This window comes from Camelina sativa, chromosome 14 (assembly GCF_000633955.1).
Source record: "Camelina sativa cultivar DH55 chromosome 14, Cs, whole genome shotgun sequence".
Classification (NCBI taxonomy): Eukaryota; Viridiplantae; Streptophyta; class Magnoliopsida; order Brassicales; family Brassicaceae; genus Camelina; species Camelina sativa.
This window is the reverse complement of record NC_025698.1, coordinates 22,001,639-22,029,499: the sequence shown is the minus strand read 5'-3', so window position 1 is coordinate 22,029,499 and position 27,861 is coordinate 22,001,639. Positions and strand designations below refer to the sequence as shown.

General features: G+C 35.4%; 2 protein-coding genes and 1 long non-coding RNA gene across 5 annotated transcripts; all 3 read left to right on the top strand.

Moving 5' to 3' along the window:
* LOC104742156 (protein STAY-GREEN LIKE, chloroplastic-like) lies at positions 5,535-7,112 on the top strand. Its single transcript, XM_010463130.2, has 4 exons — positions 5,535-5,881; positions 6,170-6,523; positions 6,607-6,753; positions 6,859-7,112. The coding sequence occupies exons 1-4, from the start codon at positions 5,705-5,707 to the stop codon at positions 6,961-6,963; spliced, it is 783 nt and encodes a 260-aa protein (XP_010461432.1). The 5' UTR covers positions 5,535-5,704; the 3' UTR covers positions 6,964-7,112.
* LOC104742155 lies at positions 11,061-13,132 on the top strand. Of its 3 annotated transcripts, none has more exons than XR_002035201.1 (5): positions 11,061-12,101; positions 12,218-12,277; positions 12,514-12,554; positions 12,686-12,762; positions 12,881-13,132. It is a non-coding gene; the product is annotated as an uncharacterized LOC104742155 (long non-coding RNA). The 3 variants fall into 3 exon arrangements; XR_760464.2 differs by lacking the exon at positions 12,514-12,554 and having other exon boundaries at positions 11,065-11,574; positions 11,826-12,101; XR_760463.2 differs by lacking the exon at positions 12,514-12,554 and having other exon boundaries at positions 11,067-12,101.
* LOC104742154 lies at positions 13,896-16,561 on the top strand. The gene is made up of 2 exons (XM_010463129.2): positions 13,896-15,978; positions 16,189-16,561. Exon 1 carries the CDS (start codon positions 14,656-14,658, stop codon positions 15,445-15,447), a length of 792 nt encoding a protein of 263 aa, XP_010461431.1. The 5' UTR covers positions 13,896-14,655; the 3' UTR covers positions 15,448-15,978; positions 16,189-16,561.

Sequence of the window (27,861 nt, the reverse complement as noted above, 5' to 3'; positions counted from 1 at the left end):
TTACCTGGATAATTTCAGCTGTGACATCGGTTAACTATTCTGTCTTGATTAATGCGGTACCGCATGGGAACATCAGACATGAGCGTGGAATTAGACAGGGAGACCCCCTCTCACCATATCTGTTTATTTTATGCTCTAACATCTCAAATTATCTCATAGCATCTCGTGTAAAAGATTATGTTATCAGAGGCAACAAGATAGGCAATGGAGTTCCAAGTATTACACACCTACAGTTCGCTGATGATTCTCTATTTTTCTGCCAAGCAAATTGACGAAACTGCCAAGCACTAAAAGATGTTTTTGATATCTATGAATACTATTATGGTCAAAAGATATATACATCAAAGTCAATGATAACTTTCGGTTCTAGAGTTTATGGTACGACACAGGATAAACTGAAAATGATCTTAAATATACCAAACCATGGTGGAGGTGGTAAGTATTTAGGGCTTCCGAAACAATTTGGTCGTAAAAAAAAAAAAGAGATGTTCAGCTATATCATTGACCGTGTTAGAAATCGTACTTCACACTGGAGCACACGCACCTTATCGCCTGCATGGAAGGAAATAATGTTAAAATCAGTAGCCGTCTCAAAGCCAATATACACAATGTCATGCTTTAAATTACCAAAGGGCATCATATCAGACATTGAGACACTATTGATGAACTTTTGGTGGGAAAGAGATAAACACCATCGAAGTATCCCTTAGATAGCTTGGACCAAAATTCAGAAATCCAAGAAAGAGGGTGGATTGGGGTTCAGAGATCTTGAAAAGTTTAACGATGCCCTCCTAGCAAAACAAGCATGGAGACTCATCAAGTATCCTAACTCCTTATTTGCCAAAATAATGAAAGCAAGATACCACCGCGATGATAGAATTTTGGATGCTAAGGAATGCAAAAATCAATCTTACGGATGGGCATCACTACTAGCAGGAATAGATTTGATCAAAAAAGGCAAAAGATATCTAGTTGGGGATGGCAAAACAATACATTTTGGAGTTGATAATTTGCTTCTAGAGCATCCACCGAGACCAATCAACCTAATAGATCCTTAAAGTGACTACAAAATGAAGACTTATATTAAAAAACCAGGAAACATTTGCACTTGGGACTCACAACAGTTGGAAACAATTGCCACCCCGAAAGATAACACATCTATTAAAGAACTTTACATCTCACAAGTTGAAACAGAAGACTTTGTAATATGGCATTATACAATTTCAGGTGAATATACTGTCAAGTCGGGGTACTGGTTCCTCACACACAATCCTTTTGATCGAAATCTTTTCCCAAACATTCCTCATGGATCAGTAGCATTGAAAAATCAAATTTGGAAGCTGAACATCCTTCCAAAAATAAAACATTTTCTCTGGCGAGTTGTTTCGAAATCTTTGCCAACAACAACCAGATTACGAACTCGAGGCATGAACATAAGCGCAATCTGTCCAAGATGTAATCAAGCTGATGAAACAATTCTTCACGCTCTTTTTACCTGCCCTTTCGCTAAAATGGTTTGGAGAATGTCAAACACTCTCTCTTTGAATTTCCATCAATTAGATATTGATGCAAAGTCTTTAATTGCATCTTTGATTGATCTTTCTAATCAACACAACAACATCCAGAAAGCTTTATCTCCTTTTTGGTTGATTTGGCGAATTTGGAAAGCTAGAAACACTCTAATTTTTGATGGTTTTCGCGAGGGAGCCACGGTTACTATCTTAAACTCACTGGCTGAACCAAAAGAATGGATAAACACTTTTAATCTGACAGAAAGAAATTGCAGCTCCACTGTTAACTCTGAAACTACATTATGGTCACCACCTACCTTTCCTATATTTAAATGTAATTTTGATGCAGCTTACAATCCCAACAATCACCAAACTTCAGGATGGATATTGCGAAATCACTTGGGCGAAGCTATTGTTTGGGGAGCGACAAAAATATCTCTTTCTAATTCAGCTCTAGAGGCAGAGACAAAGGCATTGTTATTAACCATACAACTGCTCTGGGTCCGAGGATATGGCGCTAGGTCGATGGTCTTCAAAGGTGACTGTCAAAATCTGATAAACTTAGTCAATGGCCGTCTTCATAATGCTTCACTCCGAGATATACAGCTTTGGTTGTCGAAATTTCAACATGCTTATTGTACTTTCACAAATAGGAAAAATAATGTAGCTGCCCATTCTCTTACAAAACTAGGATGTCAAAATTTGAATTATTATGTGGAGTCTGTAATAAAGCCAAATTGGCTAGCTGAGTCTCTTTGTATTAACTCTGGTTAACTCAATATAATTTTCTTTGCGTGAAAAAAAAATTGTAACATTTTTTTTTGCGAAAGGTAAAAAGATTTATATTTTGTCAAACTTTGCAAACAAGTGATGTGATAATATATTCATTTTATATTAACTTGGTCCCTAATTTTTAGTTTTTGAGATAAAAGTCATAGCAAAGGGAATTGCTTATGTGGCACAACGCACAACTCAATTCACCAATCACAGTATTTCAGTATAAGTACAATAATCACAAAAACAAAAAAAAAATTGGAGAAAATCCAAAAATTGAATTTGTGTGGAGAACGAAGCTCTTCGTAGACTCCAGAGACAGAGAGTGAATTTGTGGCTACGCTATTGAAGGCTCAAAGAGGATGTTCTAGGACTTCATGTCACACATAAGTGAATTGACTAACTCACATAACCAATCAAAGCATGCAATCCCAACATCAATAACAGAAACCTAGTGAACCCTAACCTAGAATCGTGGGCTGTGATGCCAAACTAAAACGACCCGACTCGTTTAAAAAAATAATAATAATAATAATAAATAAATAATCTAAACTAGTGATCCAATACCCACTAGCCACCTAACCACAACCAAACCATACAGTGGAAAATAAACAACAGATACCAATATCAATAAACCAATAAAATAACCAATTGTCCAATAACCAATATTAAACCATAATAATTAAAACTATAATCCAAACAACATGAATCAAAGAACCAGCAATCCTAATCAACATTCTAGGACTCAACTCCAGCAACCTAATAGAAGCTAGACAACAACCAATCGAGTCACTAGAACATCCTTCTCTTCATTGCCTTCATTCCACGATCACACTTTGCCTTTACCTGCACCACAAACACAAATTGAGATGCATGAGTATTTGATAAACACTTAGTGAGGCAATCCTCCCATCTATCGGGCTATACACAAGCAACTGATATACCAATGTCAAAACAATCAATAAAAAAGACATACAAACCAGGAAACAAGTATCGTCTTAACTGGAAGGGAGGTGTCGACCGACACCAACCAAGTGTCGACCGACACTGGCTACTGGTGTCGACCGACACTACCCCACAGTGTCGATCGATGCTGATCCATGGTGTCGACCGACACCCTCCTGGTGTCGATCAACACTGACTCTGTAGACGCGATCCGCACGAAGTTGTAACATCCGGGAACCAAAAAGTGGAATTTGGGGATGGGTGTCGATCGACACCAGCTTTTCTGGTTCAAACAGATTGTTTTAATTCGCGGTTTTGGGTTGGTTTGGGTTAATTTGTTTGTCTAAACCGAGTATATAAGGGGAGAGGCGACCCAGGTCGAGGGTTTTAGTGTTTCTCTTGGCCGTTTAGTGAGAAAAAGAGAGAAAAAGGAGAGAAAAAGTTTGTGAGTGTTCTTGAGAGATTTTGGCTTGTTTTTGGTGAGATCTGTTGCTGTGGAAGGGAGTGTGGTTGCTGGGAACGAAGGGGAAGCTTCTTGTGGTGTTGTTTCCACCGTTTCTCAATCAAATCTTCCTGCAGAAGAGGTGAGTGCTTGACCATGGCTGATCTAAGCCTGAGATCTCTTATGTTTTGCTTGTTTGGTGTTGTTTTGGTGTTTTTCTTGCTTGTGGTGGTTGTACTATGGTTCTTATAGGTTCCTGAAGCTTTTGGGTGAGTTTGGGACGAATTGGAGATGATTGGAAACGGAGATTCGACGATCGGTTTCGAGCAGAACGTGTCTATGGGGTCGGTGTCGATCGACACCAAGTGGGTGTCGGTCGACACCATTCTGGGGCTGGTGTCGGTCGACACCAACTTGTGTGTTGCGGTTTTTCCTGGTTTGTTGTGTTATTTGTTGTTTGTTAAACATTGGAATCTCAGTTGCTTGTGTGTATAGCCTAGTAGATGGGAGGATTGCCTCACTAAGTATTTGTGATAATACTTACGCATCTCAATTATTGTTTGTGGTGTGCAGGTATGTGACGTGGAATCATGGCGATGAGGAGGAGGATGATCTAGGGTCTTGTTTGTGTGATGTTGATTATGTTATTGAAACCTTGTGTAGAGATATGCTAGGTTGATGGATAGAATGGTTAGGGAGGTTATTGTGTTGATGATGTATCGGTTTTTGTATTATTGGTATGTTTCCGCTGTGCTTATGGTATTTGCTGGTTTAATGAGGTATTTTGGTTTGGTTGGTTTAATTAAATAATATGGGATGTTTAGTTATATATTATTATTATTAAAACAAAAAAACGGGTCAGGTTGGTTTAGAAGCCGAGAGTCGAATCTCGCTTCCCATCACCTCCGATCCGTCCAAAACTCATTCCCAAAGCCATATGGATTCGTAGGAAACCTATAGCAACCATAACAAGCAAGAAAACACCACAAACAACACCAAACAGGCAAGACAAATGAAAATTCAGGCTTATATCAGCCATGGTCATGCACTCACCTCTTTGCAGAAAGTTTCTGACCAACAACGACGAATCCAACCCTCCTAGCAAGCTTCTAACACTTCTCCAGCTCTGGATCTTCACTTCAACCGAAAGATCTCCAAGGAAAAACACCCAAAAACTCCAAAATCTCCCAAGAATGCTTTCTTCTCTCTTTCTCTCTCTTTTCTCTCTGAAAGCGGCCAAAAACAATGAAGTCACGACCTAGGTCGACTTTCCACTTAAATACCTTGGTTCTATAGTTTTTCTCTCTTTCTCTCTCTTTTCTCTCTGAAAGCGGCCAAAAACAATGAAGTCACGACCTAGGTTGACTTTCCACTTAAATACCTCGGTTCTATAGTTTTTCTTAAACCAAACCGACCCAAATAAACAATTAAATCAATCCGATCGAATCAGAGTTTATTGATGTCAACCGACACCACTATTGATATTGACCGACACCACTATTGGTGTTGATTGACACCACTATTGGTGTTGCTCGACACCTATCCCAAAACACATATTTTAGTTGGTAGATGTTACGTACACAAATGCTATACGTACATAGTATGATATTTTAAAAATTGTAACTTTTTTTTTTTGCGAAGGATAAAAAGATTTTTATTTTGTCAAATTTTGCAAACTAGTCATGTGATAATATATTCATTTTATATTAAGTTGATCCTAGTTTTTTGCTTTTGAGATAAAAAAGGAATTGCTTACGTGGCACAACGCACAGCTCAATTCACCAATCACAATATTTCAGTATAAGTAAAATAATGACAAACGAAATTGGAGAAAATCCAAAAATTGAAATTGTGTGGAGAACGAAGCTCGTCGCAGTCTCAGAGAGTGAATTTGTGGCTACGCTATATCTCTGAAACACATTCTTCCACATTTCTCCCTTTCTCTCTCGTTGAAGGACCAATAAAAAAAAAAACTGGTAAAAGAAGAATCACTTCTGTTGTTCATGCATTAACCCTGTTGTTATGTTCCTCCATGGCCTGTTACATCGTTCCTCATTACCACAATCCTGTTCTGTCTCGTCGTCCCAATAGAGAAATCATCATTCATCGCCATCGTTTCATCCGCAACCTCTTGAAGACAAGAATTAGGGTTCCTCGAAGTTCCGCCGTTAGTGACGGTGGTGTCTCCTACAATACCTTAGTCTCCGAGGTAAGCCAAATTTTTAGTAAATGTTGTAGATTTGTGTAGTTTAGGAGCATAATTGAACTGGGTCTGAGCTAAAGTTTTGAATTTTGAACCCCAATTGAACCACCAAAATCTCTGCATTTGAAGTCTTGAAAATGAGTAAAGGGTCGAACTTTGGGGATTTTAAAAGCTGAATCGTTTGGTGAATAAATCCAAAAAATTGAATCTTTGTTTTCAATTATTGAATGTTGGATTTACATGTTTTTATGTAGTGGAGTTGGTTGATATTGTGAATGTTAATGGTGGTATTAGGCAGTGAGGCTTTTGGTTCCACAAGCAAACTTTGATTCCACAAAGCTCAAAGTTGAGTTCTTAGGAGATTTATTGGAGAAGAAGAAGAAGGGTAGCAGCGGAGGGGTTATTACGCCGCGGGCATATATTCTTTCTCATTGTGACTACACTGCCGACTTAACCTTAACCATCTCAAAGGTCATCAATCTGGATCAACTAGAAGGATGGTACAAGAAAGACGATGTGGTTGCTGAGTGGAAGAAGGTGAATGACGAGTTGCGGTTACATATTCATTGTTGTGTGAGTGGTATGAGTTTATTGCAGGATGTGGCTGCAGAGCTTAGGTATCACATTTTCTCCAAGGAACTGCCTTTGGTTAGTCTTCTTCTACTTGGTTCTAAGAAGTATTGGAGAATGAGTGATGAGTCTTAACTCTTTTGGCATTGTGGTTGAGATAGGTACTTAAAGCTGTGGTCCATGGAGATTCAGTTATGTTTAGAGACAACCCTGAGCTAATGGATGCTTATGTATGGATTTATTTTCATTCAAGCACACCTAAATACAACCGGATTGAGTGTTGGGGACCTCTTAGGGATGCTGCAAAGGTATTAACTAATCCGCGCTGGCTCAACTTATAGTTTGTATTTTCATTCATATGCCGGAAATGTGAAAATCTTTGGTTCCGTGTGTGTGTGTTTTTGGTGGTGAAGGGAAAGCAGAAGGGCAATCATCAAGGCTTCTTGAGTTCAACTACTTCGAGGAAATTGATTCAACATAAGTCTATCTTCCATACCCTATTTACGTTTCTTCTGTGAGACAAGTTGTACATTCTCCTTTACTTTTTTTTTTGCAAATGATGTAGATTTCTTGATGAGCATCTGACACAATTGCAAATTTGCCAACATTCAATTGTTCATACTTGGAAAATTGTACGAGAGCCAAGTTTCTTAATGTTTCTTCAGTATTACTTGTCTAATACCTCAAATTGGAATCCATCGATGAGGACATTACAGAAAAGAGTTGTGGGAGTTCCTTGCTCTAACCATCAGTTCAGGATTGTTAAAGTAAATCACCAAAAAAAGAAGAGACGATTGTTGGAGTTCAAACTTCAAAGTATTGTATCTAAGAATCATTAACAAACAAAAATTATACACTTTATGATTCGATTTCACGTATAGCTCAAAATGACAAAATAGGAGTACTCAATTCAAATGAAGTAGTCATATTTTAACTGAACTGAAAATTTTAATCAGAAAATGGGAACCAAAACTTAATACTCCCTGTGTTTTGAATAAATCTCTAATACAAACACGTAGGGTTTCAGTTTTTTTTTTTTCCTTTTCTAAAATAAATCTCTAATATAAACACCTATTAGAACGAAAAATTGTGATAAAAAAATATAAATAAAATATAGTGAAAAGACACAACTCTACAATGAACAGATACAATTGTTTGAGTTTAAAAAAAAAACATTTTTTTAACAAAAAATACTAGGAAAAATCGCAGTTGTTGTTCGCATTTATTCAGATTGTCAATATTATTTTCAAATATTAAAATATTTTTTAAAGAAAAGTTACGATAAAAAGACGCAAATGTAAATTCTTTATTAAGTTGTATTAAATTTCTCTATTGCTATAACCATTTCTAAAATTTTAGTTAGATTATAGAATAACGTTGAATATTAGATATTAATATTTAATTATTTAGATTCAACATAAAATGGAAAATTTGTTTCAAAGAACTTGTTAGTTACCAATGAAGAGACAAATATAAAGAGAGTTCAAAAGACATGACTATTTAAATAGACACACCTATTAGAACGAAAAACTGTGATGAAACAATATAAATAAAATATAGTGAAAAGATACAACTCTACAATGAACATATACAACCGTTTCAATTTTTTTATTTCAAAAAAAACAAATAAAATTTTATTTTTACGAAAATATACTACGAAAAATCGCAACTGTTGTCTCTGCACTTGATTATATTTATACCTAACAACCCATATAAACTGCTTTTAAATAAAATGCATCTTTATTACCATATTGGAAAATCAAATTCAAAACTCACTATATAATTCATCTAACTCTTGGAAAAAAACTCCAGGTATTTTCATTAAATTTTATATTTAAAATTAACTAAAAGTTTTAAATTAGATTCATCATTCCAAAAATCTTTTGTTAAATCAAAAATTTGAGGAATTTCTTAACTTTTAAAAGAATGAATGCTAGAGAATAATTTACAAAGTTGTGAAAACCGTTGAGATTGAAAGTTTATATTATTTTGTGTCATGGCAAAAAAATGAAAACAGTTCAAATAGACAAATATATATAGATTTTAAAAGATACAAATATTTGAATAAACACAATTCTACAATGAACAGTTGCAACTTTACAAAAAAAACTGTTACAATGAACAATGGCAAATTTTTGTAAAACAAACAATTTTAATTTTTTACAGATTTTTTTGGAAAATTATCCAAAAGATACGATTGAAAAAATACAACTTTTGGTGGCATTTATTCGGATTGCTATTATATTCATCATTCCAAAAATCTTTTGTTAAATCAAGAATTAGAAGAATTTCTTAACTTTTAAAAGAATGAATGCTAGAAAATAATTTAGAAAAATGTATAAACCGTTGAGATTGAAATTTTAGTTGATTTTGTGTCATGGCAAAAAAAATAAAAACAGTTCAATTAGACAAATATATAGAGATTTCAAAAGATATGAATGTTCCAATAATCACAACTCTAGAACATTTGTAACTTTTCATAAATAACCGTTTTAATGATCCATCACAACCTTTCGAAAAAATATCCAAAATGTACGATTGAAAAAACACAACAGTTGGTCGCATTTTTTCGGATTGTTATTATATATAGATTTTAAGATATTAACATATGATCATTAGACTTTTTTAACTAACTGTTGGGCTTAGTCTTTAACAAAATTTTAATGGATTGTATATTTGTGTGGCTAAACATAATTATAAGTTGATTAAAAAAAACTCTTAAGCACTTAAACCGTAAAAGCACATTTTCTCAAAAACTTGGACTCTTCCTCTTCCATGTCATCTTTAAAATATTTCTAGAGTATGAGTGAGCATACAAAATATTAAATGATAAATAAGTCATATGTGATATTAATGATAATATTGTTTTTGCCACAAAATATTTTTCAAACTATATTTTGACTTATACTAACATATATATTTTTAATTATTATTTTGTAAATCTTTAAAAGCATATTTTAAAAAATTTCAAATACCAACCTTTTATGCTAAAATTTATGATTGGTTTGATTGAACATAACATAGTATGATAATTGGGTATATAAAATACTAGAGAAGTATAAAGTGAAAAGCTAGTCCAACAAAACCAAGCCCAAACCCATTAGTTTATCTCAAACCCTAGTCATTTTATTTCTATAAATATTACCCAATCACTATTGAGAATGAAAAGGGCATTGCTATGCCTAGCCAAGCTAGGACCGGTGTGGATCACGGCCATAGCTGCTGCAGTTAAGGTGTACTATGAAGAGATTGTCAAAGGAAAGAAGAATTAATCGAGGGAGGAGAGAAGAATTTTTTTTTTTAAAAAGTAACCTTTTTAACATTATATTTTTATAAAAAAGTAACCTTTTTAACATTATATTTTTATAAAATATTTTTTTAAGTGAAGTGACCTTAGTGCATTGGCCAATGGTAAGTCTTTAATGCACAAGGTACCATCACACCCGGGATCGAGTCCCGCTCCCTATGAACGTAGGGATTTGGCTAATGGGCCGACCAGTTGTGGCCCAATGGTTTGACAAAAAAAATAAAAACATATTTTTAAAAAAAAATAAAAATTTAAACATCACATTTTTGAATATTATTTTTATACATTATATTTGTAAATATTATTTTTATATATTTTATTTTTATAAATCATATTTAAAATATATATTTTTAAACATCGTATTTTTAAAATCATGTTTTCATACATTATATTTTTCATTAATCATATTTACATACGTTATATTTTTTTTGTTTTTTTTTTAATATTAAAATAAAATTTTGGTGGGTTTTTAATTTTTCTACATCAAAATTGTGTCATTCTATTAATGAGATATGATGTAATGTTAATATAGCAATTAATTACCAAATTTGGGTCAAACTGCTGAAATGTGTATAGATTTTGACTCTAAGTTTGTGTTTATGAATTTTGACTCTGAGTTTCAGAGTGATACATGACTCTTGCATTTAATATATGTTTGTGTTTATGAATTAGCTTGCATAAAGCTGTCAACTTGTATGGTGTGTTAATGAATAAGCTTGCATAAAGCTGTCAACTTTTATGGGTTTCTAGCTATATAAATGTTGATCTTCCCTATTTAGATTTTGTGTGTGTTAATGATTGCTTCTCTATCTAGGTTTGAGTGTCTATCTGGATCTGATTGTGGAATTAAGAAATTTCCATTTGTTTGAGTAATGTTCGTCCCAGTGATTCATGTAGATTTTTGTCCGAGACATAGTGAGTCATGTCGTGTCCACCAAGTAATATAGACGCTAATTAATTACTTGATTAAGAAAAGAAAAATGATGTTTGTAAACAAAATTGTTCATTATTATTATTTCTTTAACTCACCCATTTTCCTTTTTAAAAATACTAAGAGCGGTATTCAACTTGTATTTTAAAAGATTTTAGAGTATTCTTAAAATCTTTTGTTATTCAACTTAGATTTATGTAAAATCTTTTAAAATCCTTTGTTATTCAACTTAGATTTATGTAAAATTATTTAAAATAACTTACAATCTCTTGTTATTCAATCAATCATTTATAAAACTGACTTAAAATCTACTGTTATTCAAAATTTCAGAACATTTTTATAAAATGCTCCTTTACACAATTCTAATAGACTTTTTTTGGTTTTCTAGTTAAAAAATATCTTCCTCAAAATCACAGCCTTTGAGATAGAATTTGAAAGGATTTTAGGGAAAAAATATATATTTGAAATCAAAATTGAAACGATTCTTTGCTCCAATCCCACCACGGGATGAATGGGTTATTGTGTATTCCTCAATCCTCATCTCTGACTAGACTTCCTCTATCGTTTCTCTCTCGCCAATTTGAATCTTTATAGGTTTTCTCGGCAATGGAAATTGGGTCTTGGTCTGACGCTCGTCCTATCGACGATTCACAAGAAAGATGGGGTTAGAAGAATCTGTAGAGGCTTACCTGCGTCTCTACATGGTGTGATTATTCACCGTGGCTTATACTTTGGAGGGCTCAAGCTGTGACTTCATCTGCTGGATTGGCTTCTTACCCATTGGCCATTGTGAAAGACATGGATTGGTCTAAGCCCAAATATTGGCACTGCATTCGTTTTTGATATTTTCTTGTCAATGCTTTCTTCTCCCCATATGGATAAAGCTGCGAGGTAAGCTAGAAGTGATATTTTCTTGTCAATCGCTTTATTATGGCTAAAGATTACAAAGGTTCGAACTTTGAGATACTCTTGTTGCTGCAACCTTTCTCAGAACGGATAATGTGAATTTTATTACTTGGTTGCTGCAACCTTTCTGTTGTTCTTGTTAGACTCTTATAGACTCTGTTTTGTCATCTTCTTCTCCTTGTGCTTCTTTTCTTCTCTTCATCATCTTCTCACTAACTCCTTTCTCTTTGTTGCAGGTTAATCTCAACACTAACCTCAGTTTGTTTTTATATTGCAATTTGCCCATATGTTCAATACTAAAAGACGTCACAAAGAGCATGCAACTACGGCATGTAAGAGTTGAGATTAACCTGATGATTCATTTTGTTTCTTATCTATTTACAGATTGAATCATCTATACCCCCTTCTGATCAGATAGGAGTTGCATCGGTTCAAGGGGAGGTTGGGGAAATCATTCCGATGAAAACTATGAAAATGGCTTGGGAACCACCGTACATCCCACTTGAAAAAAGGTACATAGACATCCTGAGTTCCACCTATAATTATCTGCACATTTGTGTGTTACTACTCTTACTTATGATGTTTATGGGAGCTGTTGCTAAATTCATCTGCTTTTGTTCTTCTGCAGGAATAGACAAGTTGATAGAATGAACTTTCAAATTAACATCTTGGGGTGTACTTAGAGAAGGTAAAAAATATGTGGTATCCTTTTCTCTTAGTGTCTTGTTACCATGAAAGTTATAGGAGACGTGATTTGTTCATTTGCTTTGTAGAAGAATAAGAATTACATTACTTATGGTTTTGAAGCAGATAGCTTTATCAGAAACTTATGGTTCATTTTTCGCTTATTTTCATATTCACATTCAGCCACTTAGAGTGCTTAACTCGGTGAATTCAGTCTAGCTTTGTATATATCCTTTGCAGGTCTGCTCTCAAACATTTGAAGGACAACTATTGCCTTCTTTGTGAGCTTATATTTTTATGCTTAGCTGGTTATTGTTGATGATAGATTCTCACTGCCATGGCTTCATTTGCTTGAAAAATGTTTCCCTTAGACATCAAACTCTAAATTTTACTGTTTTCATTTGATTTGCAGACATCAACAACCCATATAAGGTAGATGAATCTGAGCAAAGCATTGTGCTTCAAATGATGTTCCCTTCTGAGCCACCAGTAAGTTATTTTACTCTGTCTCTGTTGCTTCTTCTGACCTATCTCAAGAGCATGCAACTACGGCATTGATGATGAATGATGGCAAAGTTGAGGAATCTGTTCATTGGTATTTTGACAGGGGCGAGGAAGAAATTCAGAAGCAAAGCATTTGAAAATGGACATTACAGATGAGCTAGCTAGGATTACACAAATGAAGCTACAACTTAAGTGTACAAGGCAGGAAATTGAGCGTGCAGTTGTTCAAGCTGTCGAGAGTAAACGAGATGTCGAGATCACACTTTATACAATAGGATAAGAGAGTCTTTGATCTGTTATTAACATAATCTTTATAAAATTTAGTCCTGTCTTTTATGAACAAAAAGTTTCTTTTTTTTTTGTGTTCCAAAATATACTAAAATCACTTAAGTTTAATAACAAAATCTTACACAATCACATTCATTTTCTTGTATTTTATATATAAAAACCTTAAAAACTAATCAAATCTCCTACAAATTCAATCAAATCTTTCAAAATTCTAAAATATTAAAATCCTACAAAATCCTACTATATCTATGTTAACTACCCCCTAAGTTTTTTTTGTCTTATTATGTGCAAACAAAGGAAGATACGCATATTTGTTACGCGGCCCCCCTGCCCTTTAAAAAAAAAATATTAAAGACAGTTTTATAAATATACTTTCCGTGAACATGGTTAACAAAAGATTATTGGATCGAAACTTTTATTTTCAACGGTCCGCGTAATAATGCGGATAAAAAATATAAAAAATTATTAAAAATAATTAAATAGTAATATATATGTTTTTAGATTTTATCTTATAAAATTTTAATATTGAATATAAATCTCTCGTATTTTATTTTAATATTCTCCTAATTCTATTGTATAATAGTTTTAAGGCTTTCTGCTATATTTTATAATATTTTCTCAAATTTCTTTATATAATTTTTATTAATATAACAATTTATGACTATTTGAATTATGTAATATATTTTTCTATTTTATAAATGACATAATATTTTGTTTATTAATTTTTGTGTTTTATTCAAAAACTCTTATAGAATAATAAGTACCATTTAAATATCAATACCATCATAATAAACTATATGTTAAATAATCATAAACCAGATTACATCATATAATTTCTATAAATTAACTTCAGTACATAGATAACATGGCGACTCCGATTGTTAGGGCGACTGCGATGTTTAGGGCTTCGATCTGAGATAGTCGATTCCGGCGGAGAGGGGAGAGGATTGAGGGAAGGTCTCTCGATTGCTCTCGATGGTTGTAGAATACGAAATTGGACGGCTGTTCGATTTCGGTATCTCGAGAGATATGGTCAGTTAATTTCAGATCCGGCTCCATGTGGGGGATCTGCGGGTTTTTGGGTTTTGCGAATAAGGACTCAGAGAGTTTTAATGGGAAAGGATACATGGATCCATGAGGATGGGTGTGTAATGATGCGATTATCAGGTATATCTGGATGGATTCGCGTCCCAGGTCGGTTGATTTTGGAATTTCCTTTTGTGGATTTTTGGATTGATACGTATCTCGAGTTGATCCTGAGTGTTTATGTGATCTTTGCTATCGAGGATATGATTTTGGCTAGTGGCGATACGATTCTTCAGTCATTGGGTAATGGGATCTTCTTTCTTTGTCTATGGTGGTTGTTGTGGAAGAGAATATTTGGTTTTTTACATTTACGGGATGTTTTGGAAGCTACGAAGATATGGTTTCTGATTTCTCTCTGATTGGTGATCTTGGTTTGTGATCGTATATTAAGTTGGTATTACTTTATTCGTTCTCAATTACTGGTGGGTTTGCTGGGGTACCATTGCCGGAGCTTTCTCGTTTGCGCTTCAACGTTCATCTTCGTCAACGTGTTTGAGTTTCATCATGGCTCAATTGACACTTAACAAAGGCAAGGCGGCTATTGGCCATACTAAGGTTGTCAAGATTTCGAGTTCTGTCTTGGCTCAGCGTATTCAACAATTTTCTCTTACCCTGATTGGAAGGTTAATGAATCCAGCAGTTCAGAGGATGGAGTCTTTGATTGCTAATCTGCCTAAGATTTGGAAGTTGGAAGCTAAAGTTTTGGGAGCAGACTTGGGGCAGGATACCTTCCAGTTCAACTTCGAGGAAGAAGCGGATCTTCAGGAAGTCTTGCTCAATGGTCCTTATCATTGTGATGGCTGGATGATCTCATTGGTACGTTGGGAACCTATCGTTTCTGACTCTTATCCCTTGGCTACCAGTTTCTGGGTGAAGGTGGGTGGAATCCCAATGCATCTGTGGGAGTTAGCGACGTTAGAAGCTATAGGGAAGAAGGTTGGTAGAATTAAGGAGTTAGATGAGGATACGGGTAGCATTTGTGTTACTGTGAACGGTTTCAATCCTTTACTTTTCCACTTGGTGGTCCCTTTTGATACAGGTGATGAGGTGGTGGTATCTATTGAGTATGAGAAGCTTTCTGGTTACTGTAAGCACTGTTTCCGTTTAACACATGATGTGTTGGTCTGTCTTGTGCTGAAAAATGCTCAAGCTAGTCGAGGTATGGTCAAACTTGCCGATAAGAGGGGTGTTCAGCGACAGCAGGGTGTGGTTATACAAGGTTCTGCTCAACATGATGGTGGGTGGGAGAAACCAAGGAAACATGTGAAGCGTGCTTTGGATTTTCAACCTGAGTAGGCCAACGAGAGGAGACAACCTCAGTTTCGGGGTGGTGACTCTAGTTCTCCGGCTTTCCTCTGCAAGTGAGGAATCAAGGCCATGCTTGGGGACAAAAGACGAGATATCACAGCAGTGGGTCAGGATCTAACTTGGGCTTCGATCCCTCTGGTTCGCAGGTGATTAGAGGTGACATGGTGGATCACTTCTCTGGTGTACCCCAATAGAGGAAGGGTATTCGACCGGTGTGACCAAAACCATTGTATAAGGTCAAGCAGGCTTCTGGTGAGAAAGGAAATCAACACCCTGCTCATGATGGTGATTCCTCTGTGATGGTCGAGGACAATCCCGTGAAGGTATCCGTAGAGAATGGTTCAGGTGGGGGGGATGAGGATCTTTAGGATCAGTGTTTTAATGAGAGCACTGATGATTTGCTGGAGGATGGGGAGTTTGAAGACAACACTAATCTTGAGGATTCAAGGTTAGAGTCGGATTTAATGCTTAAGGATGGCACTGAGTCGGGTGTAGATGCGGAGGGTAATTCTATCCAAGGTATTCATGCTTCTGACTCTTTCTCCTTAAGTATGCTTGATGTGAATTCTGCTATGGAAACAGTTTCTTTGGGAAAGCAGATCAGTTCTAAACCTACGGCGGGTAATCCACATGCTAGAAAAGGAGTTCACAATTCGTAGAAGATTAATTTACCTTTGGCTTCACTTGGAAAACGACTCTTGGCTAAAGCTTTGTCTCTCAAATCTGTAGGTAAAGGCATTAAACAGGGGGTGTGTGGGAAAGCAAGGTCAAAAGGCAAAAGATGGCATTTCTGTTGGTGGCGGAAGTTGTCCTTTTAAGAAAGGGATGGTGGCTCTCCTGAAACCACCACGTGAAGGTTCTAAGCTGGAGCTGTCAGGGTATTGGGGCTGATCTGACAGAGAATTATTTGGGTGATTTGTGGAGGAAGCATCGACCATATATTTTATTTTTATCAGAGACAAAGAAATGTTTTTTTTATTTACAAAAATTTCAAAATAAGTTTGGTTATAAAAAATTGTTTACTGTTGAACCCCGCGGGGTCAGTGGTGGTTTGGCTTTATTTTTCAAGGATGAAATAAATCTTTCTATTATCTTTGATAATGATCGTATTATTGATACACGAGCCTTCATTGGGCAACAATTGGTATTTATGTCTTTTGTTTATGGGGATCCGTTCCCCCAACACCAAGAAAAAGTTTGGGATAAATTAACGGATATTGGATCATTTCGCATTGATCCCTGGTTTATAATTGGGGATTTTAATGAATTAGTTGGAAATCATGAGAATCAGGGTGGTGCCTTGCGACCAGCATCTTCCTTTAAGCCTTTTATTTCAATGCTTCGACATTGCGGAATGCTTGAATTTTCTTGTTATGGGGAACAATTATCTTAGAGAGGGAATTGTTGTAATAATCAGGTGGTGCGGTGTCGATTAGATCGGGCTTTGGGTAACGAGGATTGGCACGGGTTCTTTCCAAATTTGAAAGTAGATTATTTGGAGATGATTGGTTCAGATCATTGCCCATTTTTAGCTACTTGTTTGACGACGGTCCGGAGACGGCAGCGGCAGTTCCAGTTTGATAAGCGCTGGTTGGGTAAAGAGGGATTAGTTGGTGCGGTTGAGTCAGGGTGGAATCAGACAAGAAATTTTCGGATTCCGGGTTTTGTCGACAAAATAAGGAATTGTAGGAATTCGATTTCCTGGTGGAGGAAAAATAATCTCAGTTCTGGCCCATCGATCATTTCCTTCTTGAAGACGGCACTTCAGGATGCGAAGATGGATGATTCGATTTCGCAGGTGGGAATTCAGGGTCTTGAGAGGAAATTGAAAGAGGCATATCGTGATGTGGAGATTTATTGGCAGCAAAAAAGCAGGAAATTCTGGTTAAGGGTTGGGGACAAAAATACTTCCTATTTTCATCCATCTACCAAACAAAGGCGGGTGCGTAATACGATTGTTGGTCTATTTGATGTCGATAATGTTTGGGATGAATCACCCTCGGGTATGGAGCATATTGATACAACATACTTTGAAGATCTTTTTAAGAAATCAGATAGTAGGGATATTTCAGAGATGCTTCAAGCAATTAACCCAATTATTACGGATAGTATGAACAAAGCTCTAACTCAGGACATTTCGGAAGGGGAAGTCCGAAAGGCTTTGTTCGCCATGCACCCGGAGAAAACCCCAGACCCTGATGGGATGACGATTCTGTTTTTTCAAAGGTTCTGGTCCTCTCTCAAAGGGGATTTGGTGTTTTTGGTTAAATAGTTTTTTCGAACTGGCAGTTTGGATCCACTTTTAAATGAAACTAATATTTTCCTCATTCCTAAAGTTGATCGGCCGCAGCGGATGGCGGAGTTAAGGCCGATTAGCCTATGTAATGTGAGTTACAAAATTATTTCTAAAGTATTGTGTTTTCGACTGAAGCGTTTATTGCCCCTTTTGGTTTCAGAAACACAATCAGCCTTTGTTTCTGGTCGTTTAATTACAGATAATATTCTTGTGGCTCAGGAGATGTTCCATGGGCTAAATACTAACCGTCGGTGTAATTTGGAGTTTTTGGCATTTAAAACGGATATGAGTAAGGCATATGATCGGGTTGAGTGGGATTTTTTGGAGGCGGTTTTGGTTCAATTAGGTTTTGATAGGAAATGGATTTCGTGGATCATGTGGTGTGTTTCGTTAGTGTCATATCAAGTTCTTCTGAATGGTCAGCCCCGAGGTTTTATTAGACCATATAGGGGATTACGTCAGGGGGATCCTCTGTCACCATATTTATTTATACTTTGCACTGAGGTCTTGATAGTAAATATTATAAAGGCTGAAAGGGAGAAGAAATTAACGGGTATTACCATCGCCCGTGGTAGTCCTACTGTTTCGCATTTGTTGTTTGCCAATGATAGTCTGTTTTTTTGTAAGGCAAAGGCGACTGAATGTAGGACGGTAATGGATATAATAGGCAACTATGGTAGAGCCTCAGGACAAGAGGTTAATCTAGCTAAATCCTCTATCATGTTTGGCAAAAAGGTTCCTTCTGATATACGATCTCAATTGAGATCAGTTATTGGTATTTCTAAGGAGGGCGGTATGGGTTCTTCTTTGGGTATTCCTGAAAACCTACAAGGTTCGAAAACTAAGGTTTTTAGCTACGTTAAGGATCGGTTGGATGATCGAGTAAATGGTTGGTCTGCGAAGTATTTATCAAAGGGTGGCAAGGAAATTATGATTAAATCGGTGGCTTTGGGACTTCCTATCCATGTTATGTCATGTTATAAACTGCCACAGGATTTGACGTCTAAACTAACGAGTGCTATTCCCACCTTCTGGTGGAAGTCCAATGATAAGGCTCGAGGTATGTATTGGTTTGCTTGGGATAGATTATGTAAAAATAAACGTGAAGGGGGCCTAGGTTTCCGAGCTCTAGAATAATTCAATGATGCCATGCTGGCCAAGCAGTTTTGGCGGTTAATTCATAATCCGACATGTTTGATGGCTCGGGTGATGAAAGGTCGATATTTTAGAAACAAACATCCTCTTATGGCAAAAAAAAACCAAATAAGCCTTCCTTTGCATGGAGGAGTATTTATTCAACCAAGGGGTTGGTAGAACAGGGAGCGAGATGGGCGGTAGGTTCTGGTTTTTCCATTTCGGTATGGCGTGATCCATGGTTACCGGATATTCGTCCAAGAGCAGCGAATGGTCGGGGGAGACTGTTGCTCCCGGGTTTGATGGTTAATCATTTAATTAATCCAGTTACGAAGGACTGGCATTTGCCTATTCTTGAGGAGTTTTTTGATCCGGTGGATATACCACTTATTCGGAGGATGCCGGTCAGTAAAACTTATCAACCGGATAGATTATTATGGCACTTTACTAAGTCAGGGAAGTATTCGGTCAAATCAGGTTATCAGTTGGCCCGGGAATTAATTGCGGAAGTTGAGTATACGCCGACGTGTATGTCCTTGCGGGCTCAGTCGTGGAAATTAGATGTACCCCCGAAGATCCAACACTTTTTCTGGCAGATTGCCTCAGGTACTCTTCCCATGTTAGAACGGCTTGCGCATCGGGGTGCCCGTTGTGATGCTTTGTGTAAGCGGTGTGCCTCTACGATGGAGACTATAAACCACTCGCTCTTTGAGTGTCCTTGGTCGCAATGTATTTGGGAGATGTCCCCAGTGTTGCTTGACCCGGGAGGCTTTCCATATGCCTCGATCTATGTGAATTTAGACTTCATATTCTAGTGGGCGTCTTCCCAATCTGGGGTTTCAGATATAGCTTTTCGTCTCCCCTGGATTGTATGGTCAATTTGGAAAGATATGAAATAAAAGGTTTTCCGGGGAATCGAGATAAAGCCAATTGAAATTTTGAATCAAGCGGCTAATGATAAATTATTGTGGGAGGAGGCCAAATCTTATTCAGTGAGATTTTTGTATCCTTCGCCTTTATTGGAGGAAATGGGCTCTTTTCCCCGTTGTCATGTTGATGATTCATGGAAAGGTACGAACCCTTTTCAGGGTCTAGGCTGGTGGTGTTGCAATGGAGAAGATTCAACGCTTCTTTTGAGAGCACAGAGTCACAGAAGAGGCCTTACCCCCTTACACGCTGAATTACAAGCACTGATCTGGGCTATGAAGTCTTTACTGGCAGCTGGAGTGTTTGTCAGGCTTTTGAAACGGACTGTGCAGAGCTAGTTGCGATGGTGTAGACGCCGGACGATTGGCCCGCTTTTTCGAATCTGCTGGAGGATTTTTCGGGTCTCAGAACATCCTACCCTTCCTTCATCCTAGCCAGGATCCCACGAGACTTCAACGCAAGGACAGATTGCCTTGCTCGGTCTTCAAGATCTTTAATTTCTTAATCTACTTTTGTAAACTCTTATCCTTCTGTTTGGGTCACCAATCTTGGAGTTCTTTTTTAATTTTATTAATGTTTAGTTGGAAAAAAAAAACCATATTGTAAGTTTAGTTACACAATTCATCTTAATGCATAGAACTAAATATTTTACATCAAATAACTGAAGATTCATTCCTATAAGTTATAATTTATTTCGAATTATCTTATGTTTTGACATATGCAGTACAAAAATACATGTGTTGAAATTATAAAATCTAACATTAAAAAATTACTAATATTCTTAAATGATTTTTGTTTAAATGATACATATTAATATTTGAAAAATTTTTAATCTAAAATAAATTTTATCGTTAGATATTAAGTTTAGTAATCACATTTAACTATCTCTTTCATCGTAAAACCATAATTCACTTCTTCATAAATTAGAGTTAAAATTTTAATAACAAAAAATATGAGCATCATATAAGATAATATGTTTATTGGTTAGTATTTTAAATTTAACAATAAAATTAATCAGTAAAAGAATCAGTTAACATCCACAAAATTTTTAGAAATCCAAAAAGATCCTAAATATTATTCTTCTATATGTAATAATTTCATACGTAATACTTTTGTCAATTTTCATTAATTAACCAAAAATTTATTTCTACAAACTCATTTTTTCTATTTTTTCAGGTTTCTCATATTACAATATGCATTAAATTTTTTAAAATAAAACATACAAAACTATACTAATACACGTCATGTATTGAAATTTTTTCTTTTTAAGTTCATTATTCTTTCAAGGTTTTGTGTACTTCCTTATAATAACAATTTATATTACAACGATAAATACAATTTATATCCGACTAAAATTATGTTAAATAACTTATGTTATTCTTTTTAACTTTGTTATTCATTATTTATTGTTTAATATACATGCTTAAAAATTAAGTTTTTGCTTACACATGTTAAATTTTATTGAGAACACACATATAATATAATTAGATACAATGGGAAATTATTGGTTTTGTTAGTTTTCCTTTATAATTTAGAAAAATATTTTTTAAAAAAATATTAATTTGCTGTCCTACGACGTTTATAAAGAAAGAAAATATTAATTCGTGACACGTGTCAACATCTAATCAATATATTTGACACGTGTCACGATCTTGTTAATGAGTAACTTTGACATCAAGTTTTATATAATAAGATATTTAATTTAAAGTAGTTCAACCAAATATTAAAAATATTTAGGAATATGAATAGTCACAAAATGTCAAATGCTTTCTAGTTTTGCAGCTAAAATTGCACTAACACCTGATAAAATTAAACCACAAAATCTCTAATATCTTACATTAGAAACTATGAAAATAACAAATCATAAAATATCAAAATGAATTTTAAAACTTTTTGCTGAGATATCATTACTACGCAGATTTTGTAGAGACACAAATAGGACTCGTCCTGAATTTTTTGGGATTAGTTAAAAAAAAATAAAAATTCAACGATATTTTTTTTGAAACAATCTGACCATTTTTTTTAATAAAATAATAATAAATTAATTAACTAGTGTTTCTATATCCACTAGCTACCTAACCATAAATAACCAAACTGCAGAACAACCAACACAACACTATTAAATCAATAACCAATAATTAATAACAATTAACCAATAATTCAATCCAACAAAGTCATAAAACATGAAACCAGCAACCTAGCAATGTTGTAATTACCCAACTCTAACAACCTAACAGAAGTTAGACCACAAACAACGAGCCACTAGAACATCCTCCTATTCATCGTCTTGATTCCACGATCCCACTTTGCCTTTACCTGCACCACAACACATATGAAATGCGTTAGTATTTTATAAACATTCAGTGAGGCAATCTTCCCATATACTCTGCTATACACACAAGCAATTGAGATATCTCTAACCATCAAACAACAATTAATAACCAGACAACTGCGTCGACCAACACCAACTGGGGTTGCATCGACCGACACTCACACTGCATTGACCGACGCATGCTCGACATTGCATGAAATCCCTAATTGCATCGACCGACGCCTCCACATGGCATCGACCAATGCCCCTAGGTCAAACCGCGCCGTCCTCGTATTTCATCGACCGACACACAAAGTGCATCGACTGATACACATACCGAGCATCGTTTTTCCCCGAAGTTTCTCGCCGGATCTCCATCCCTAAACCACCAAAACACACAAACCAAAGCCATGAAAAGCTTCCGAATCCCTCTAGCGACTCAACAACATTCTAACAAGCCAAATAAACACATAAACAAGCAGATCAGAGAAAAATCTTAAGCTTAGATAAACCATGGTCATACACTCACCTTTGCCAAGAAGATTTTGAACCTCAAACAAGAAGATAAACACTCTTAGGAAGCTCCTACAACAATCCCAGCTACAGATCTCTACAGGAACAGCTTCAAATATCCCAAACTCTCAAGAACACTCAAGAACTTTTTCCTCTCTTTCTTTTTTTCTGCAGAAACGGCCAAACTCGGTCAAACCCTTGAGTTTCTGCTTTTATAAGCGATTCCAGGGTTTTTCTAACCCCAAAATGCAACGTTTAACTTAAACTCGTTCGCGAAAACCGACTTTGCATCAATCGACACCACCCCTACATCAATCGATGCACATCCTAAACTGAAATTTCGGTTCGCGGATGTTACACTTTTTCATTTGTTTGGCTGATGTGTTGGCCATGATAATTGATAAAGCACCATGATCTCGTGTTCGACTCAAAAGAAAAAGATGAATCAACCCAAAAACTTCTCAATCTGAGTTTCAGGCTCAGTTTTCCGAAATTTTTTTAAACAATTTATTTTTATTTTTAAGAGATTAATTTTGTAAATTACAAAATTAAAAACAAATTCTACTTTATGTTTTTTACCATATGGCATGTTAGCTAATAGTTTATATTTTCTCTATCAACAAAAAAAATTACAAAAATTAAACTTTTTTTAATATGTGTAAAAATATCAAAAAAATCAATTTGTTCGGAACAGAAAAAAATTATGTTTGACCAAAAATGATGGGAATTCTTTTATTACAAACAAATATATTGGTGTTTGAGTTTGAATCATAATATTTAAACATCTTTTAGTCGATATACCAAAAAAATGGTATTTGAATTTCAATCAGATCATTTAACATTGAACCAAACAAAGTTAGAAAAGCCAAATAATTAATACTATGAGATATCTCGTGCTTAAAGCACAGGTCAAATTTTTTTAAAAAAAATTATAATATAATAAGAAAAATTATTGTTATAATAAAATCATAATTTGAAATCTTAATAAAATCTTTAAAATCTAGTTATTAAAAATAATTTTATTGTCTACTTGGATATAAAATCTTAGTTGAGATTCTGATTGGTTTATATTTTTTTAAATTTTTTTTGTAATTTGGTCCATAATTTTATTAGAGAGAGAGAAAATATTTTTTTTAACTAATAATTATCTGTACTTTTACAAAATCTTAGCTGTTATTTTTTTTCAAGTACAAATTAGTTTTGATTTGAATATATTTTTTTTTACTTTTCTAGATTTTTTTTTGATCTGTCAACGTTTTTTATTTTTAATTAATTATATTTATTGAATTAATTAATTAATCTTAATTAAATTTTATAATGGCAATTGAATGTAATTTCTTACACATTTTAAGGTTAGTTTCATATCTGTACTTCCCAATTAATATAGTAGGATTTTTATTTTTACAAAGTCTTTTTTTGTTTTTTTTTTGAACAAAGATATTTTTTTTACAAAGTCTATTTTAAAAATATATGTGTAAATGTAATCAAACACATCTTCAACCAAATATCTTGAGATCTGTTTTTAAGAGAGTACATGTCCAACATAAGTTATTTTGTTCGGATTTTATACTTGTTACATGAATTCTAAAATTAGAAAACACATTACAATTTCAATATATATTCACAGACGATCCAACGAGACACATAATTTCATTTTGTGCGATTTGATCCTACGAGTACACATAATCTCTTTTATGCTTTTCCATTTTTCTCAAACTAAATTTTTAAATAGTCTCTCTCATATATAACTACAAATTTAAACCTAAACTATAAATTCAAATTAAATTTTAAAATAGTCTCTCTCATAATTTGAATTTATAGTTTAGGTTTAGATTTTACAATTAGAACGAAATTATATGTTTGTTTAGGTTTACAAATGAGGTGGTTAAAGTTTAGATTTTACAATTAGAACGAAATTATATATCGGTTTGGTTTTGTAAATGAAGTGGTTAAGATTTGGATTTTAAAATTAGAACGAAATTATCTATCGGTTTAGTTTATAAAAGAGCAGTTTGTGTTTTTTATTTTACGATGATGTAAATTTTATTTCTTTATTTTATAAGGAAGTGAATAAAGAGTTTCAGTCATTCAGGTGAACCCTTGTCTGTAGTCTACAAAACGTGCCTTCAATATTGATTCACAAGGAATTATCAATACCAATATTTATGTTCAACTTAGAACAGTTTTCATATAGTTTCTCAAGAACTTAAAAACTTACTTGGATCAAGGGTAGAATAATATGTGACACCACGGTTTGCGGAGAGATTTAAAAGAATTGATTTACCATCTATGTCATCAAAGTGCACTTGTTTTTTGGTCAAGGGGTTCGGTCAAGAATTGATTATGGGGTTTCGGTGAAATTGTTTCACGTGTGTCCTGTGTGAGGATAGGAAAATATGGGTGCGGTCATTTCATTATTGTATAAGAGCCAAATCCAGACGAGTGTGAAGTCAAGTGGGCTCACACCGTCTGGTGTGACAGTATTGGTGCATGCGCAACGAGGACGTTGCCATATGTTATGAGGGTAAATTGTGACACCACGGTTTGCGGAGATGTTTAAAAGAATTGATTTGGCCACCTATATCACCAAAGTGCACTTTTCTTTTCGGTCAGGAGTCCTGAGAGAACTTTAGAGTTAAGTATACTTGATCTGGAGTAGTCTCAGGATAGGTGACCTTCAGGGAAGTGATTGTCGGAACTGTGCGAGTGAGGATAAAACACAGGGAAAGATTATGTGGTGATTTGTAGGGACAGTAAACAAGTCTTTAAAGCCTCTCGGACGTAGAAAACCGACCATCAGATATGGATGGACTCACGGGTCTAGTGAGAGGACATGAGGCATATTAAAAAATGTAGACCCATAGGCTGCAAGTAGACATGGGGCCCACTAAAACATAACGGTCGGGGTGTTACACCATATAAGACTCATCCAATAAATCAGATTTTTCCTCTTGTAAGGACATGAGATTTTAAAGGTGAGAAACTTTCTTTCATTTGTTTGCACTCTTATAAGAAAGAAATGTAAACGTTTTTCTATAAGGATGTCTTTGATGGGTGTCTTGATAACCGTCTTTTGATTTTGTAGAGCTAACATCATTTTGTGAATTGTATAGGGATAAGAGTTGTCACTCCATACACCTTCAAAGAGTCTTAAGGTAGTATATGTTTTTTCTTTTTGCTAAGTGAGTAAATCATATCTAATAAAGTAGGCTTCCACTTCTAAGAAAACTTTTACTGCTTGTCACGTGGCAAATATGAATTCTACCCCTGTCTTTTTTTGAGAATTTGTTAGAATTGTTGTGAAAGTAGAGATACTCGAAAGATGTATTATCTTGTATTATTAATCAATTGAATAAGAGTTACATATATATAGTAGTACAAGCCCTAAACATATTAGGGTTCCTAAACCGACTTAGTATAAGAAAAGGTGGCCGATGGGCCTTGTGGACTTAGACAAGATGTGGGCCGGTTATAGAGATCCATCCTAAGTGATTTACAACACTCCCCCTTGGATGACATAACCGTGCAAATGCTAAGAGATCACCGTAATACGCTTGGGGACGCTGCCTCATTAAAACCTTACCAGGAAAACCCATTGGGACAAAACCATGGTGAAGGAAAAAGAGTACAACACGCATTACTCTCCCTGTTCCAGGCATCACTAAAAGTTCTTGAGTCTCCGCATTCCAATCTGGTGCGTGAGCTTCCTGAATGTCAATGTCGGTAATGATTTGGTGAAGAGATCGGCTGAATTGTTGCATGATGGAACTTGTACCACTTGAACTTCTCCGGCCTTTTGTAGTTCATGTGTGAAGAAGAACTTAGGTAATNGGACCTCTGCCTCACATGCTAGAGTTCGAGGATCTTGCCAATTTAAGGATGTTTGATTCCATGATATTTCTTTGACCAGCTNTTTTCTTTGTCACCGGCCATGCCACAATCTGACCTGATATGTTGAGTCATCGACCTCAACCAAACANAACAATCCACGTATCTGGCCTTAAATAAATCACCTGTAGTTGGCTCTAGATACTTAATAATGGTCGGAGANGCAATGGTCTGCTTCATTGAACGCCACGAAATTTTTGTACCACCGTGCGTAAACACATAGCCGGTTTGAGACCTTGCATTATGTGGATCGGATAGATAACCTGCATCAGCAAAACCAACTAAACCTTCTTTGTTANCCGAATATTTATGCTCACTAGATGGCCTGATGCGCATAAGCTCTGCTGCATGTAATACTGCGTGTCCCCAAGCCGACACAGGAANTGCAATACATGTTTGATACCGTTCTAATGCCTTTGGGTCGGACAAGAACTAAATCTTGCTAGGAGGTTCACGGCAAAACAAATGTCTGGTCTAGTGTGGCTAGCCAAGAACATTGAAGCTCCTATAGCACTGAGGTATGGCACTTCCTGACCGAGAATTTCTTCATCATCCTTCTTTGGACCGAATGGATCACTGTCCAAATTAAGGCTTCTCACAACCATTGGGCTAGGCCATGGGTGAGCCTGGTCCATATTAAATCTCTTGAGTACCTTTTCAGTATATGCCATTTGATGCACAAGGATTCCATTATCTATGTACTCAAGCGGCAATCCCAAACAGAACTTAGTCTTACCTAGGTCTTTCATTTCAAACTCTTTCTTGAGATATTCAACTATTTCGGCGATTTCCCCAGAGGTTCCTAGGATATTCAAATCATCCACATATACTGCTATGATTACAAACCCTTTGTTTCCAAACTTCTTTATAAAAATACATGGAGTGATGGGATCATTCTTATAGCTCTCTTTGGCTAGGTACTCACTTAGTCTATTGTACCACATACGCCCACTTTGTTTCAGTCCATAAAGGGATTTGTTTAGTCTTATGCAGTATTGTTCTCGAGAACCACTCTTATCTTTGAGCTCAATACCCTCTGGTAATCTCATATAAATCTCATTATCCAGTGTATCATATAAATATGTGGTCACTACATCCATTAGCCGCAAATCAAGTTTTTCTCTTATAGCCAGACTTATTAAAAATCTAAAAGTCGTTGCATCTATCACAGGGGAGTATGTCTCCTCATAATCTATTCTTGGTCTTTGAGAGAATCCTTGTGCCACAAGCCGTGCTTTATATCTCACGATTTCATTATTCTCATTTCTCTTCCTTACAAAGACCCATTTGTGTCCAACTGGCTTTATATCGAATGGTGTCCTTAAGATCGGAC

Bases quoted from the DNA above. Each gene is read 5' to 3' on its own strand.
- LOC104742154 (XM_010463129.2), top strand. From the start codon at position 14,656: ATGGCTCAATTGACACTTAACAAAGGCAAGGCGGCTATTGGCCATACT.
- LOC104742156 (XM_010463130.2), top strand. From the start codon at position 5,705: ATGGCCTGTTACATCGTTCCTCATTACCACAATCCTGTTCTGTCTCGT. The intron at 5,882-6,169 runs GTAAGCCAAATT...TGGTGGTATTAG, and splicing joins ACAATACCTTAGTCTCCGAG to GCAGTGAGGCTTTTGGTTCC. The intron at 6,754-6,858 runs GTATTAACTAAT...TTGGTGGTGAAG, and splicing joins CTCTTAGGGATGCTGCAAAG to GGAAAGCAGAAGGGCAATCA.